The 16,324-nt window shown below is 48.8% G+C and overlaps 1 protein-coding gene across 8 annotated transcripts; it reads right to left on the reverse strand.

Annotated features, from left to right (window-relative positions):
• Window positions 1–1,033: 1,033 nt before the first annotated feature.
• On the reverse strand, window positions 1,034–16,071 carry USP11 (ubiquitin specific peptidase 11). Of its 8 annotated transcripts, none has more exons than XM_081081934.1 (21): window positions 15,816–16,071; window positions 9,183–9,292; window positions 8,879–9,009; window positions 8,484–8,601; window positions 7,967–8,112; window positions 7,799–7,860; window positions 7,578–7,677; window positions 7,054–7,227; window positions 6,782–6,940; window positions 6,187–6,411; window positions 5,974–6,057; window positions 5,759–5,853; window positions 4,664–4,870; window positions 3,984–4,036; window positions 3,555–3,797; window positions 3,383–3,453; window positions 3,075–3,187; window positions 2,044–2,193; window positions 1,844–1,959; window positions 1,636–1,724; window positions 1,034–1,552 (listed from the first exon to the last, which is right to left on the reverse strand). In XM_081081934.1, exons 1-21 carry the CDS (start codon window positions 15,959–15,961, stop codon window positions 1,415–1,417), a joined length of 2,730 nt encoding a protein of 909 aa, XP_080938060.1. In that variant the 5' UTR covers window positions 15,962–16,071; the 3' UTR covers window positions 1,034–1,414. The 8 variants fall into 8 exon arrangements, with proteins under 8 accessions (XP_080938060.1, XP_080938059.1, XP_080938058.1 ...); XM_081081933.1 differs by having other exon boundaries at window positions 3,555–3,800; XM_081081932.1 differs by having other exon boundaries at window positions 3,972–4,036.
• Between the last annotated feature and the right edge of the window lie 253 nt (window positions 16,072–16,324).

Here is a 16,324-nt window from a genome sequence, read left to right on the forward strand (position 1 = left end):
CCTTTAAGTCACCTTGGAACTCTGATTTTTGCCTGTGTCAACTGCACGACTAGATTGGTGGGTGGGTATGCTGGGCTGAGTGAACTCCCAAGTAGGTCTCAGACCTGGTGCAGCAGCAGACTGGGGGGAATGTTGAGGCTGACTCTGGAAATGACCCTCAACTGCTGAATTCCCTTCCTCAGTGTGAGGGACTAGGGTCGTCCTCTGTCGAGATACCATGCATTTGTCCACATCCCTCCATCCCACAGAAGCCATTCCTGAAGTGATGGTTGGGACTCACAAGAGGGGTCAGGTGGGAGATTTCTGCTTAAACGGCCTCTTAAGCTCCTACTATAGGAGAACCTGCGAGAGCCTTCTATGATAGGTTCTTTAGCTCACTCTTCTCTGGGATGAGGCTGGAGGGATCCTGCCTGGTGGGGGAGCTGAGGTCATGGTGGGATAGGGGCTAAATACAGGGGCAGCAGACATACAATTTTCCTTGGGTTGGCTGGTATGGGCCAGGGGTACCACCTCTGCAGTTCCCAGAGGACACTACAGGGGGTCTGTGGGGCAGTCTGTATAGTATTTTTATGCCCAGAAACCACACATCTGCCCAAGTGGATGCCTGTCTGGAACAGAGGCACCTTCCCCATCAGCTGTAGTGCAGTCATGTCCAGAAAAAAGATTCCCGTCCTGGACCCAGGGGTCCAATGGCCCCTGCAGACACCAACCCGTGTGACTGATGAGGTGCTGACCTGACAGAACTCCAGCAATTGCTTGACCTCTGTGTACCTGTTTCCCCATCTCAAACCGGAAATGGCAACTCTTGACTCCTGTGAGGATTATGAGTTAATACGTGCAAAATGCTCTGGAAAACACAGCCACTTGGTGCTGGGAATTGTATGTGGTGTGCAGATGGTGCTTCAAAAGCTCTTAGAGTAGCACCTGGCACAGGCTGGCACTCAATGAGCACCCACCACACACCTGGCGTTCAATAAGCACAGAACCACAGGTGCTTAGTGAGCATGTGTACAAAAAAACCAACCCCACAGTGCCGAGGGACACACTGGCACTTTATATATACACAGCGCAAAGTACAGGGTCTCAATAAGAAAATACACTCTGTGCTGAGGTGTACCACCACCACCCTTCAGTACACCCCAGATTAACGACACAGGAAGGAGAACAACCATAAATACAGGAGAGAAGGGAAGGTTAATGCTCTAAGGGGGCAACACAGGCAGAAACACACTGCCGGGAGGACACACAACCTCTTCTTCCCGGGAAAGAGCAATATGGCGCACAAGAAAACAGTAGCCACAACTAAGCCTGTGATGCCTGGCACGGGGCACCTACATGGTTAAGAGGGCAGGGGTGGAGGGGAGAAGGAAGAGAGCAGAGAGAGCTTCCTTTCCTGCTGCAGGCCCGAGGTTGTTCAGTTTACATCCATGGACTCAGATATGGGGTCATAGGCAGGAGATGCTGGGGGGTCAGATTGGCCAGGCTGGGTCTTGGTTTTCAGACGACTTGCCACGTCCTGGCGCTGATAGAAGAGGACATAGGCGGCCTTGGACTGCAGGGAGAGCACAGGAGTCAGTGTGGACCAGGGTGGAGGGAGGGGCGGGAGAACGGGAGAAGGGGGGACAGAAGTCACACCTCAATCTGATTCTCGGTCACAGGTGAGACGCTGTTGTCATCAAAGTAGTGCCACTGTCCACTGTCCTTGTTGCAGGCGAATGTCGTGTCTGGAAGAGAGGGAGGGTTGTCCTCACCCACCCCTGGCCCCTAAGAGGTGTCCAGGTTTGCGCTCTTACTCCTTCCACCCTGATGACCCCACCACCCAGGGCGTGCCCCTGCCACCTACAGTGTCCATCACGCAGGCCGCCATAATGGTTGGACACGGCAATGAGATCGTATTTGTACAGCTCTGGGGCTGACTCGTCCTGTGGCTTGATGACAAACTCAGAGAAGTCCAAGTCCCTGTGAGTGACGGGAAGGTTAATACTAGCCTGCCTTGGCCCCACTACCCGCTGTCCCCCCAGCCAGCCTCCCTGGGCTCCATACCGAATAGGAAACTCCACAAGGGTGTCCAGCTTCTCTCGGGAGAACTTGGTGTAGGAGAAGCGCTTCAGGTGTATAATGAGTGTCTCAGGCAGTGTCCACAGGTCCAGCTTCTTGGTGGCCAGCTGGTGCTGCTTGCAGTTGGGGCAGTACCTGCAGACAGAGCCTGAGTCAGTACAGACACCTGGGCATGCTTTGTAGCAGGTGGCCCTCACGGGCCCTGTCCAGCCCAGAAGTGCTGATCTTATTTCCAGCCTGCTGGTTATTCCAGTTGGCTCTTGACGTGTCATTCAAGGGCTCACCAATTACCTGCTCTATATAAGCTTCTGTACTGGTGGGTATTTTTGTTTGGTTTCTGGCCCAGGAGGCAGTGCTGGTCCTATTTCAGAGCCCACCTCTGGCCCCTCGTTTTCTATTTCACTTGCTCACCAGGCATTCACCGGCTGTCCTGCTCAATCCTTTGGCACTTTGTATTTCTGTTCCCTTTCTGCTCCAGAGATAGATGCTCTTGTTTGTGAGACCGGCTTGATCTTTTCGGCCCTCTAAGTTTTGTTTATTCTGTAAGGATCTACTGAGCACCCACTGCCCATCCCACACTATTATAACCATTGTCTTCAGCCTCAGGGGGTTTACTCTAACAGATAAGACAAATAGTGACGCAAAAGGGGATCTAGGATGTGACCTCAAGTGGTGTTACTGAGCCAGAAAGAGTAATGCCCAGCCAGGAAGCAAAGAGCACTGGGAGGTCATGGACGGAGGTGACGGGGTGGTAAGAGAACATCAGATAAGCTGACACTGGACAGGAAACCTGAATAAAATGAAGGAGTCCTGGCCAGAACCGGAGGAAGAGCATTCTTGGGAGAAAGCACAGCCCTGGCAAAGGCTCCGAGGTGGGAATACAGTTGGGGTGTTGGTGGCCAGAGTGACACGAGGGTTTGAGTGAGGGGGGAGGGGGGAGAAAGAGGTGTATTTAGAGGTAAAGGACCTGGGCAGGCAGTCCCCGCCAGCTAGAGCCCTAGAGGCCAGTCCCTCACCAGGGGTTCTCCTTCTCCAGGGTCTCCATGGTGGTGAAGAGCTCAATGCATTCCTGCAGTCGCACAGGAGCCTTCTTCAGCACATACCCCACGCAGTCATGCTTGACGTAGCCCTACAGTGGGGAGTGGCCCGCGGGTGTGGGCAGATAAAAGAGTGGTTTAGAGCGTGGACTTTGAAGACAGGAATCTAAGGCCCTGAACAAGAACTCTGTGGTCACAGCTTGAAGGCCTTGGGTGGGTGTGTGAAAAGTTAAGGGACAAAGGGACAAAGCTGCAAGTGCCCCCCTTCCCCCCGGGACCTTGTTTACCTCAGCTTCCACCTCGTCATAGTAACGCTTCTTCATCTCTGGGTCCCAGTCGATGGCGATATAGGGCTGGGCTGGGGGTGAGGGAGGTGATCATGGGCCCTGCTACCAAAGAAACCCCCTCCTGAACCCCCCCCCCTCCCCGCCACCCCTGGATTGCAGCTGAAGGAGAAACCTTGAGTATCCTCGTTAAAGTTGGAACGGTCGCTGGTCCCGTTGGAATTCACCGTTTGCAGGGTGAACAGGTGCTTGCGCCGAGTTCTCTGGGGCCAGTGTGATGGTCCAGGAGAGCTGTCCGTGGGGGCCCGGCTCCCACTAGCGACTCCAGAACTGGGCCCAGCCTGCTCCGGCCCAGGGTCTTGGGAACTGCCCCCAGCCACGTTTCCAGGCTTGGGGATGTTCTTACCACCCTCCACGTCTGCTAGGATAGGGTAGGATGTCAGAGATAGGTGTGTGTGTGCAGCCGAGTGGGTGAGTGTAGCGACTATCCGGGTAGACTCTATGGGAATCAGGCTTACCCTGACCCCCTCCTCTTAACCCTCCTCTGGCTACCGAATCGCTTATACAAACCCTCATCCTTGTCTAGCCTCACCTTCTTCCTCACCTTTCTCATCACCATCATCCTCATCATCCGAGCTGGGTCTGGTCACATAGCGTCTATGGAAAGAGCAGGAGACACTCAGGAGGGCACAGGGCCGGAGGGCAGAGCCCAGCACTGGCTCAGTAGTGTCAATGAAGAGCCCAGAAGGCCTTAGATGACACAGAAGCGCATGAAGACACCACCAGACAACGGAGGACCTGGTGTGCCTCAGTGAAAGAGTGTGGATCTTAAGTGGGATGAGCCCCTGGCAAGCAGACACCTGATCTGCTGTCAATTTCGGGCAGGGAAGGCCTGTGAGGAGTGGATTTGTAAAGGTAACATGAGGGAGGGTTAAGCCAGACACCAAGCGCAGTGCTCTGCTAGACTCACTAAGGACTCTGGATTGTAAACCCAATGAAAACCACTGGTAAAAACACCAGCAAGCAAGCCTGTACGAGGAGAAGACAATGAGCACAAGATGAAGTTGTCTGTATTTTGTCCATTTTGTACACCTTGGCATCCCTAGCTCCTAGGAGAGGCGGTGGCCAAGCCAGAGGTTTCGACAAAGCAAAAACCTACATGCTCCTCTCTGGCTGTATGAAGAGTGAGCTTTCTTATTGCCGTGGGTGGGAGATGGTAGCCAAGCAGCTAGACACCAGGTTTCAATTGAGACCCCACCCCCGTCCCCTGAAGGGCAAACTCACGAGAGGCGGTATAGCAGGATGTGGTACAGGGCGTCCCAGGAGAGGCGGTCCCGGGGCACAGACACCAGAAGCGGGTGTCCGAAGAGCATGAGGCCATAGTAGGAGGAGTTGTAATCACGGGCTGGGGTACGTTCTCGCAGGTAGATGGGGATCACGACGTCTTCCCTGGTGTTCTCCGTGATAGAAGACCTGCCTGACACCTCGTATCTGCGGGGGTAGACATCAGGTCATGCCCGATCAGGACACCCAAGAGGGACTCTCACACTCTGACCCAGTCGCTCCACTCACTCACTCACACATCACAGCCTGAAAATACCTTTATTTTTTTAATTCTCACCTGCTGAGCAAGGCTATTTTTCTCCATTGATTTTGTCACCCAGTGTTTTGTGCTTTGCAAATGGTTCAATGATTGAAATGGTGCATTATGGGATGTTTCTAAAGTACTTTGGTACTACCAAAGCACTGAGGGAGTGAACAAAAACTTTTATTGACAAAGGGATTTAAAAACCATTTTCTTGCCCTGGCTGAATTTGGCTCAGTGGATAGAGCGTTGGCCTGCAAACTGGAGGGTCCCGGGTTCGATTCTGGTCAGGGCACATGCCCAGGTTGTGGGCTCAATTCAGTGTGGGGCGTGCAGGAGGCAGCCGAATGATGATTCACTCTCATCATTGATGTTCCTATCTCTCTCTCCTTCTCCCTTCCTCTCTGAAATCAATAAAAGATATATCTAAAAAAACACGTTTTCTTTTTGGAAAACACTGTTTGGTTTCAAAGAACTTCTGTACTCATGAACCGCTTTCTATTTTAGTTACCCGAGGATTTTAATGTTTTGAATGTTCTCAGGTTCAGAAAGCATCTAGTGTTTTTGAGGACTGCAGTATGAGAAAGGAGTGCAGGTCAGTGGTACACAGGAGGTGCTCAATAAATGCTGAATAAAATCTCCACTGCTGGCCCCAAGCCCCTGCCCCACTGAAGCATGTGGCCAAAGACTTGTGCAGGGCAGGTGCCTGTCAACTGAATGAGGAGTGGAGACGGAATGTGATTAAGCAAAAGATATCCCTGAGGAGCCCCAATCACCCTGGGCGCCTCACTCACATGAATATATCGTCTCGATCCAGGATGGTACTCAGAGACTCATCCAGCTGGAAGATCTTATAAAAGCGGTGACTGAACACATCGGCTACCATCATCTGGGAACAGGATGCCGCGAAGGGGCTGGTCAGTCTGGGCCTCCCTCCACAGGCCCTCCGACCTCCCTGTCCCTGAATCCCATCCTCCCTCCCTCCCTCCACTCGCAGAGCCTCACTCACTCTTTCCGGTGAGACACCAGTGTGCTTGGCCAGGGCCATGCACAAGTCCGAGATTTTGCCTTTCTTGGGGACCACGAGCCGGTGCTGTGGGAGAAACAGTACCACAAAAGAGCAGGAGAGCATGTAGGGAGTTAGTGCAGGAACCTTGAGGCATGGCGGAGTAGTCAGAGGAGCTGACTACACGTCCCTCATTATGTCCCCATGTCACCATACCTGTTCTGGCTTGCGGCGGGGGTCCATAGAGACAAAGAAGACCTCCATGACCCTCTTGTGGCTGACAGGCAGTGGGACACTGAGGTAGCAGAAGGGGTCAAAGGTCACAGATACGTTGCCACAATCAGGGCACACCAGCGTGGACTTGAAGAGTCCGTGGAAAGTGTCCACAATCACAGAATCGTTCCGCCGTTTGTGGTTCTGCCAGGCCTCCACAGCGACCTCCTGTTGACAGCATCATGGTGGGTGGCGGAGCTTGCTCGGTGTAGGGGAGCCATGGTTTGGGGTGATGTGCATGGGGTTAAAGTTAAGTTAGGGCCTCAGGTAAAGTTCAGAGGTAGGTTTATGGTCAGGGGCTAGGGGTGTCTGGAGCCTTTGCTGTCAGGGCTGGGGTTTGTTTTCTGCAGCAGACTGGGTGGGGGTTAACTTTGGGTTGGACGCGGGGGGCAGATATGGTGTTGGAACCAAGGTTGGGACTGAGGTTTGAGTTGGGGGTGGGGTGTAGGACATCCTAAGAGAAGTCAGAGAAGCCCTGAGGTAGAGGCCCTAATGGCTTTAATGGGGCTCAGAATGGGGGGCCCTCAGGAACACCTACTTGATCAGGCCGCCCAGCGGCATCACACTGCTCCACGTACTCCTTCTTCTTGACACGATTGAGGTCCTCATGTAGCCCATCCAAAAGGAATGATAGCAGCTCCTGCGAGTCGTGCTGCTGGTAGCCCAGAAACTGGGATGCAAAGTGGCCGACCTTGGTCTGAGAAGACGGACAGGGCCGGCAGTGCAAAAGGTTAGTTAGGAGTCAAGGGAAGTGTGCATGCGCGCATGCGCAAGGGAGTGGGGGGGGGGCAGCCCAGGGCTGAATCGCACCTTGAATACATTGGGCACAATGGAGCGGTGGCGGCCGGACCAGGCCTGCTTCACCAGATCCGCATAGGCCTCTGCAATCTCACCCTTCATGCCCAGCGGGTTGCAGAAGTTGAGCTCATCCAGGTAGCGGTTTTTGAGGAAGTACTCGGTGAGCTGGGGCACATTGCTGAGGCACTGCAGGGGCAGGGGCAGGGGCAGGGCCAAGGGAGTGAGGTGGAAAAGAGGAGAGAGAGGTGACCAAGGTAGGAACCGAGAAAAGGAAGTGAGAAGGGGGAGGAGAGAGAAGGGGCAGAGGGATGGATGAGAGAAGGAAAGGTGTAGGAGTAGGAGAGAATGCAGTGACAAAAGGGAGGAGGAGGAGAAAAGCAGGAGGCGAGTGCAAGAGAAGCTATTGATGTTTCAGGAAGGAACGTGAACATGTGAGGTCAGACTTGTGGCCCCTTGCCCCGACGACCCTGTCCTCAGTCCCCACGGCTTGAAGCCCAGCCCTGTGGCTGTGCCTGTCATAGCCCTAATGGCCCTACCTGCAGGGCCGAGTTCATGAAGCATGTGTTGCCCAGGTTGGTGAGACCACAGATGCCTGGCTGGCCGTGGAATTCCTCCTCCTCCTTTGTCACGCTGCTCCTGTGGTGGATGAGAAACTGTCAGCTGAGGGCCTACTATATGAAGGTGAACTGTGCTCAGGGACTCCATTGTTCTGCCTACTGTGGGACACCGCTCTGGACCAGACATCCCAAGGGCTTACCCAGCGCGTGTCTGTTGGCTGGGCCAGGTGCCATCCTTGCTTCGGGTCTCCATGAGGACCAACTGGTTGGAGGAAGAGAAAAAGAAACGGGAAAGGCCGATGGGCACCTAGCCCTCACCTCCCCGTCTGAGTACCGCTGGGGAGCAGACAAGCCCTCCCCACCCTTACCTGCCCGGACTTGAGAGAAGCAGTGCGCAGTGACACACGTGTGTTGCACAATCTCTCAAAGGAGCCCTCTGCGTTCTTGACCCAAAGCCGTGTCTCTTCCTGGGGGCTCACCACAAACTGATCTTGAGCGGTACGCAAAACTAGGTCTGGAGAGTGAAGGGACACATTTGAGGTCATCCTGGGATCCCGAATAATCAACCCATCTTGGCCCCAGACCCCGCCTCATCCCCACAGACCCTGGTCAAAACCTTGTGTCCTAATCAACCTCCATGGCTGACACATACTCAGGACTTGAGACACACAGCAGATACCCTCTGCCACACCTGCGCCACCGCTAGGAGGCAGCTCACATACCTTTGGGACCTCTCAGGCCTTCTGCCCACCTGACCAATGCCTTCTCAGTCCTTTGAAATCTGCCCTGTGCTCAGTCTGCACAGCGGAACCCCATGCATTGTTAGGTCACCGAGCTATGACCCAGGGCTGGGAAGTCCAACTCACTCATGACCCTTAGACTCACCAATGGAATCTGTTTGGCTGAATTCAACGGTGTGAGTTTTGTCCATATCACTGTGCTGGGCAAGCAGCAGTTCTACTGGGTACACTTCGACCTCACAGTTGCCACGCCAATCTACAACCTGGCAGGGTGGAAGAGCACACACAGTGTACCCACACCACACACACGTGCATAAAAACCTCTGAGGTCAGAGGGGCACAGGCAAACACACAGGGGATACACCAGACACCTGTATAATGACCTATGAAAGGAGAGGAGTGCGAGCACAGGTGTATCTATACAGTACATGTGGAAACACATGTACACACATGGATCTGGACCCATCTTGGGCTCATAAGGCCTTCCTTCTACCCCCTCCCTCCAAATCTACCTCCTAGCACCCTCCCCACCCACTATACCTTGCGTTCAATGGGCGGTTGGCCATGCTCTAGGCCATACCAGCTGACCAGGAGATTCCAAGCAGTGGTAGAGAGCAGCACATAGTCCTCACCTTCCACCAGTCCCTTCTTGAGTTTCCAGTTTATGTTGTCTGGGGGGGGGGGCCAGGGGGAGGTGGCAGAGGAAGAATCAGGGAAGGAAAGTGATGAGTAATCTGGCCATGTCACCAATAACCTAACAGAGAAGGGGCTATGATCATTTGTAGGGACAGAAGGGAAAAGAATTCCAGGGCTAGGCTGATATAGGGAGGCAGAGGCCTGGTACCTTCAAAGAGTTTAGCATTATTGATACAGCCAGGGATGGTGCTGGGGTCTTCGTCTCCTTCCCGCACGTACACTTCCCACTGTTTGTACCAGTTCTGATCCACAAGGAACCTAGACCAGAGAAGTAATAGGGTGTCACATGGTTGTCTGGGGGTTAGTTTTACCACTTCCCAAGGTTATCAGACTAAAAGTACCAACACATTATAAATCAAGACAAGTTTCATACATCTCTGAAACGGACACAACGTTATATGTCAATTATATCTCAATTAAAAAGAAATTCCTCCTAGAATTCAAATTTAAAAAAACAGTTTCAGCATCATATAGAACTCAGAAGCAGAACTTACTCAGTGAAACTCAGATTTGGATATCTAACTTAAAAATGTTTTTAATTTATTGATTTGAGAGACAGAGACAGGAAGGGAGAAAGAAAAACATCTGTTGTTCCATGTATTTATGCATTCATTGATTGATTCTTGTATGTGCCCTGACCAGGGATAGAACCGGAAACCTTGGCGTTTTGGGATGAACCAACCAATGGAACAACCCGGCCAGGGTGAGATTACCTAATTTCTTAGGATGCTAGAAGATATTTGATTAATAAAAGATGTGCTCAAAAAAGGGAAAAACACCACACCCACAGTGCTGGGGAAACATGAGATTTTATTATAGAATAAACAATAATTCATTAGACTGTGGTGTAACACAGTTAAGTTAGGCTCAAAAAACAAATTATTTGCAGCTAATGTTATTAAGTGTTAGCCCTTCATTAATTGTGCAGTGTTTGTAACAAGCCAAAAATGGAGACAAAAATCTTCAGCCAATAAATGGATTAGTAAACTGGAAATCTGCTCAGAAACTGAAAAAAAATTTAAATGCTAAAAGAACCATAAGGTTTTCTTCAAAGATCACATATCACCATTTTTCATCATTTTCATATTTAGAATTTCTTTTGGCTTTATAATACATCTGAGCTTATGGTGATGAGCTCACTTTTTAAAACACCGTGGTAAAAGACATATAACAAGATTTACTATCTGAACCACTGTTAAGTATACAGCTGCATCAGGTATTTTACAGGAGGAACTTTCATATGCGCTGTTAGGTTAAACAGTTAGGACTGATGGCATCTGCCTTTATAAAATGTCCTGAGAAATTTTCCAGTCTGAAAAATAGCTGACATATATTAAGTGTAAAGTAAACATTAACTGTTACTGTTCAATCCCAGGGCTTGAACATAAAAGCTCATGTACATACAGACACACAATCCCTGCCCCCCCCCGCCCCCCAGCAAACCTGCTCAGCGATGGTATTTATGACACATAAAAGGCTGTCCTAAGTATTTAACAGCCTCAAATAAACACTTTTAAAGAAATTGCAAAACTGATGAAAAATATGTAATGCTTATTGGTAGTTTTCCAGCAATTTAACCCTATAAAGGGGATTCTTTAAAATGGCTACTTTCCTTTGTTTACAGTTTATAAAAGGATTAGTGAGGTGGGAGATGGAGTAGTAGAAAAAATCCTGGGATAGTCACAAGTGGCTGTCTGAATAGACAACCATTTCTGTAGGTTCCCCCCACCCCCGCCCCCGCCCCCCAAACCCTGCACTTCATTCCTGCCAAAGACACACACCCTCCCCACCCCGTGGCTCCTGCCACAAACCTCCCTCCCATCACTGACCCTACATCCTTTCCCTTCGTGGTTTTCACTGCCTCCATTGACAGTCTATGAGACTTTCAATACAAAAGGAGAAATTATTCAACTTTTTTTTAAAAAGCAGATTTTCAAGGAAAATTAACATTCAAGCCACTCTTTTTTTTAAATATTTTTATTGATTTTTTACAGAGAGGAAGGGAGGCTAGAGAGCCAGAAACATTGATGAGAGAGAAATATTGATTGGCCGCCTCCTACACACCCCCCCACTGGGGATGTGCCCACAACCAAGGCACATGCCCCTGACCAGAATCGAACCCGGGACCCCTCAGTCCACAGGCCGAAGCTCCATCCACTGAGCCAAACCGGTCAGGGCAAAGCCACTCTTTATAGAGGTAAGCAAAACCACCAGACCTGGCTACACCCTGAATTTCTAAAGGCTTCAAAGAACACTGAAGTTTTACACAAATTACTATCATGTTCCTTTAATTGAAAGACACTTAAAAAATTTTTTAACATCTCTGAAATTGGGATGTCTCATAATGTTGTCAGCCCAGGTGGCAGTCATACAGAGTTATCATTGTTTGATTGAAAAGTACCCACATTGTTATATCTACTTCTAGGTATTAAGATTTTTTTGGGGGGGATGCTATTGTAAATGGCCTCCTTTAAAGTTTATACAGAGATACAACTGATCTTGCTGAAGTCACTTATGTTTACTTGTGCTTCCTCAAATTTGTTGAAATGCTATGAAATATGTGCTTATGGAAATAAATTATTGAACAAGATTAAGATTCCCTGTCTTCCAGTTTTCTCTTGTGTCTAGACAAAATTAAATTGGTTATTTTGGTTAAGATAATAATTTACATAATTTGTTAACATACTAGGTACAATAATTACGAGAAACAGAAATATGGATATAAATTAAGAGACATGATTAACTTGTTCAGATGGCAAATGTAATATTACGTTGTTCTGAATTTATTATTTATATATGTGCACAAGCCTAAATACATATATAAAGGCATACAAATAAATCCTTTATTGTAAGTTGTTACATGAACATATCAAAAGAGGAAAATCAGAATTTAGGCGTTTTTCTGTAAAATGACATTAATTTACACCCAGATTAGAAATCCCTTTTTTGTTACCAAATTATTAACTCTTGGTGTTTTCAGCTCACTAAAAAAAATACCTTAACTCATTTTTAAGAGATGCCTTGATTGAAATATAAGTTCTTAGTAATCTTTGCTGCTTATCATTGTGTTTTTACAAAGTTTACTATAATATTTTTTGTCTTTACTTCAACTTATATCTTGTCTTTTCTAACAACTATTCTTGATTTGTTCTCAAATTTAGGCTCCAAATTGAGAATAATGACACTGTTAAATGGTCTTTTATGACTAAAGATCTCTGGGAGATAACAAAGATTTGTTCCTTTCACTCTATGAAAGGAATGACAATAGGCATAATTAGGTTTATCTAAAATTCTCCAAAAATTTGATTAATTTACATTTTTTAGAAAAGCTCTTTCATCTTTCAAACTTACTATTTAAAAAAATGACAAAACAAAAAGTTTATCTTCCTAGGTTAATTATACTTACATATATAATTAGATATGCTAATATAAATCTTTTCCAATAACTGTATACTTTTAAGCTAAAAAGCATACTCATGCTCAAGCAACAAAGACTGGTACAGTGACTGTCTAGCAAAAGATTCCCCGCCTTCCAGGATTCTAGATTCACAAATCCTCTTCCCCTTTTGGTTCATGAAAAGTCTGAACAAGCACTTAATTACAAAAGAATTAGAACCAGTCGCCAAGGCATATCCTACCTTGTATAAGAGCTATAGCAGCAATTGGCAAACCAAACATGTGAAATTTTCAGTCAATTTAGCTCTTAGGGTCTTCATTAAATGAATGATTCCCCTATGCTGTGCAGCTTTCTCCATTGACAGAATAACCTCAACGTTTCTAGGATAGTCCTTATCTTCAATGAACACGCCGCTTTCCCTTCACAATCACTATCTTTAACACTGAATCCAATCACCCTCCTTCGTTTACCTGAACAAAGAACCCCATGCTTGCTTACCTGTTAGGAAATTACCCACCCTGCACAGACCTTCTACAGACCCCCTCCCACTCCCCTTTCCCTGATTTAATTACGTTTGTGGATGGCTCATCCTCATAAAGAAAAACGAGAATTTGCCAAGGAAGCTAGACTATACCAGAGATTTGAATTTACTCTTAAAATGTAAGCTTCTCTTAGAAATGCAATCAGTTCCGATGGCCAAATTAATTGCTCTTGTTCACATCAGCCAGCTGGCAAAAAACAGAAGGTACAAATATTAATAGCGACATGAGGTATATGATTTGGGTAGGTTAGTTCACGATTTCGAAATGCTTTCTAAACACCAATTTCCTGACCGCTGCAGCAAACCTCTAGAAAATGGATGGCAACGCAAATTAAAGAACCTTGAGATGCTTTGCTCTCACCTAAGGAGGTAAAGCATAAAAAAAAAGCACTTAAGAAAAACCGCTTCATATTATCCACCATAGAAGAGATAAACTGGCTTTAATACTGAGCCAACATTGGTGGGGTAACTGTTTTTGACAGAATATTAATTTTTAAATTCCCGTAACATAATTAACCATTTAAAAAACGAACAATACAGCAAGCAATTCGTACATTTGCAATGTTGCGCAACCACCACCTCTAATTCCAAGATATTTTCAACACCCCCCAAAAGGAAACCCCGAACACCTCCAAAGGGCTCCAAAAACCGGTCCAGTTATTGTTGCTGACTCTCAGCATGGATGGAGGTTTTTCCTTGCTGGAAAGCTATAGCGTAATGATTAAAAAAAAATTTGCTCACTTTTGTATTCCCGATTTCGGGAATCTCGAGTTTCTCTCTCCAGGGAAGAGGAATAGAGAATTTTACCAGTACCGTGATTCAAGATCTCTGCCAGATGTGCGCACCTCCCTGCAGAGGCCGTCGGGTGAGAGCGCGCTCGAACCTGAGCGCCCGCTCAATGCGTTCCAGGAACAACAGCCAGAGTCCAATATGGCCGGATGGAGAGTGAGGGGGAGGGTACCCAGGAGAGTGAGAACTCAGAGCGCGGGCTCAGCCTCCAGCCATAAAGCCTTGCAAGGCACTGGGAGAATTTGAGCGCCTGCATGCAGGAGACGGGGCGCTGTTAAAACGCTGAGTAACGGATGGCCAAAAATGATGTTCTTTAAAGAATTACTGCCTATGCAGAGAGAAAAATCGTACCTTTACAATGGAGAAATCGGGCAGATAGCACCTTCACCAAGTGATCAAGGACAACGTCACCAATGACGCCATGTGGATACCATGTCCCACCCGATACGAGGCACGGTATGCATCCAATACAATTTCATATGGAGTCTCCACAAAATGAAAACTCGCACCACAAATACTATTTTTTTTTACCACAAATACTATTTATGAATGCATGGAGTGGTGGAAAAACATTAAATTAAGAATTCAGGAGGGGGGGGGTCATTTGCGAGGTGCACAGAAGTAAAGGCAAAGTCCGAATCTTAACCTGCGTGTTGAATTAAAAATTGTTTTATTGTTCAAGATTTTTATTTTGAAATGCTCCGAAGAACTGCAAAAACAATACAAACACTTCCCGTACACCCTTCATCCCGATATCCCAAATTTAACATTTTACTTTCAACTATTTGAGAGTAAGTTGCTTACATGATGGGAGCCCTAAATATTTTGGCGTGTACTACTAAGATATTCTCTTTCATAACCACGCCACAATTACTGAAAGCAAAAAACTAACAGTACTAATATCTAATCTGCAGAACTAGTCAAATTTCGCCCGTTTTCCCATGAACATCTTTTACAGTAAAAGAGAGAATTTTATGAGGAAAAAACCCGAGTTTTAATTTTTTTCTGCTCCAGGATCCAATCCACGATCACACATTAAAGTTAGTTATTATGACTCGTTAAATACCCCATTCATTCCCTCAATCTTGAATAGTTCTTCATCTTTTGTCTTTCACGACCTTGAAATTTTTGCATCTCACCGCCCGTTTTACCAAATAAATGTTTCATACAACCTGTTTAGGGCTTACGTAGTTCACGATTTAAAAATCGAGATGCAACTCTGCGAGAGAAAAAAAAAACCCAGCCCAGAAACAGTACACTGCAAACACGGGTTAGCAATTAAAACAGTAAAGGCGATTTATGGAGATATTCATTGACATGTTTAAAAAAATAGCTTTTTTTTAACATGATGACGCAAACAAAACAGTACTGAAACCGAAAACAAATGTAACATGGAAGGCCCCTCCCGTGCCAATCACCTGCACCTTCTCCGGTCCCGGGAAGGAGGCCTCCGCCAGCGGCAAAAACCTCGCCGCGTCACAGACTTCGCTCATCCGAAGACGCCATTTTCTGCTTCAGCGGCACCAGCTCCCGCGCCCGCAGTCTCACTCGGCCTCAGGCCACGCCCCCCGCCTGCGTCACGAGCCTCGTTCCCAGGCGCGGGCTCCCCGCTCCCGCCCAGAGCCGTTGGGCTCGGATTTCGCTCTTCGGACTGACGTCACCGCCTGGCCACGCGGGGCCTTTAGGACCGCCCCCCAGAGCCACGTGACGCCACAAGCCGCCCTCCGCCGCGGAGACCGCCCCCTTCCCAGGCTCCCGGCGCCATTGCGCAGGCCCGGGCCCACCTCCTCGGCCGTGTCTTCTCAGGCCTGGCCCTCCGTTTCTGTACAACCAATCGCACCCAGTTCTCAGGCTTGAGGCTCCGCCACAGGCCCTGCCTCTTTCCCAGATCAGTCACTCCATTCACAAGCACTTCCCCGCCCCTTATTCTCCGCCGCGCAGCCACTCCCCCACCCCCACAGCAGCTCTGAGCACCTCCGCGCCATCCCCACCACAGCCAGCACCCCCCGCCCCCGCCCCATGCCCCCCGAGCCAGGCTCGCAGCTCAGCCTCACCAGCTTTCGCCGTCCCGCATTCGACGCGCCCGCCCAGTGTCGCTATTCTCGATGTAGCCCCACTGGCTGTCCGGGTCTGGTATGGCTTCGCGCTGGGGCTCTCCATCTTTAGCCTCAGGAGGCGAGCTCCCTCCGACCGCCGCCATCGCCGCTCGCCCTCTCCTCAGCCCCCTCAGTGGGAGATAGGAAGTGGCCCCTCAACCGCCACTTCCGGATTCTGGTCCCGGAAACGGAAGGGAGCCCCCTACTCCGCTATTGGAAATGGACCCCCGCGGTGAGGCGCGTCCAAGGGTTAGACGGCCTTGGACCGAGGGCGGGGTCTCTGCGATCAGTGAATAGGCAGGGAGCTTTTTTAAAAAGACAAAGGTGTTTTGTGGGATTCTAACGCCATGTTGAGTCCAGGCAAGCGGTTGTTTGGAATGTGGAGGCAGAGTTCTCCCGGGTGGACGAGGATATACTGCGGAGTGCCCAAAGGCACACAAAGGTTCCCGGTCTTCTCTGGTCCGTGG

The sequence above is a fragment of the Myotis nattereri genome (genome assembly GCF_964212035.1).
Source record: "Myotis nattereri genome assembly, chromosome: X".
NCBI classification, from domain to species: Eukaryota; Metazoa; Chordata; class Mammalia; order Chiroptera; family Vespertilionidae; genus Myotis; species Myotis nattereri.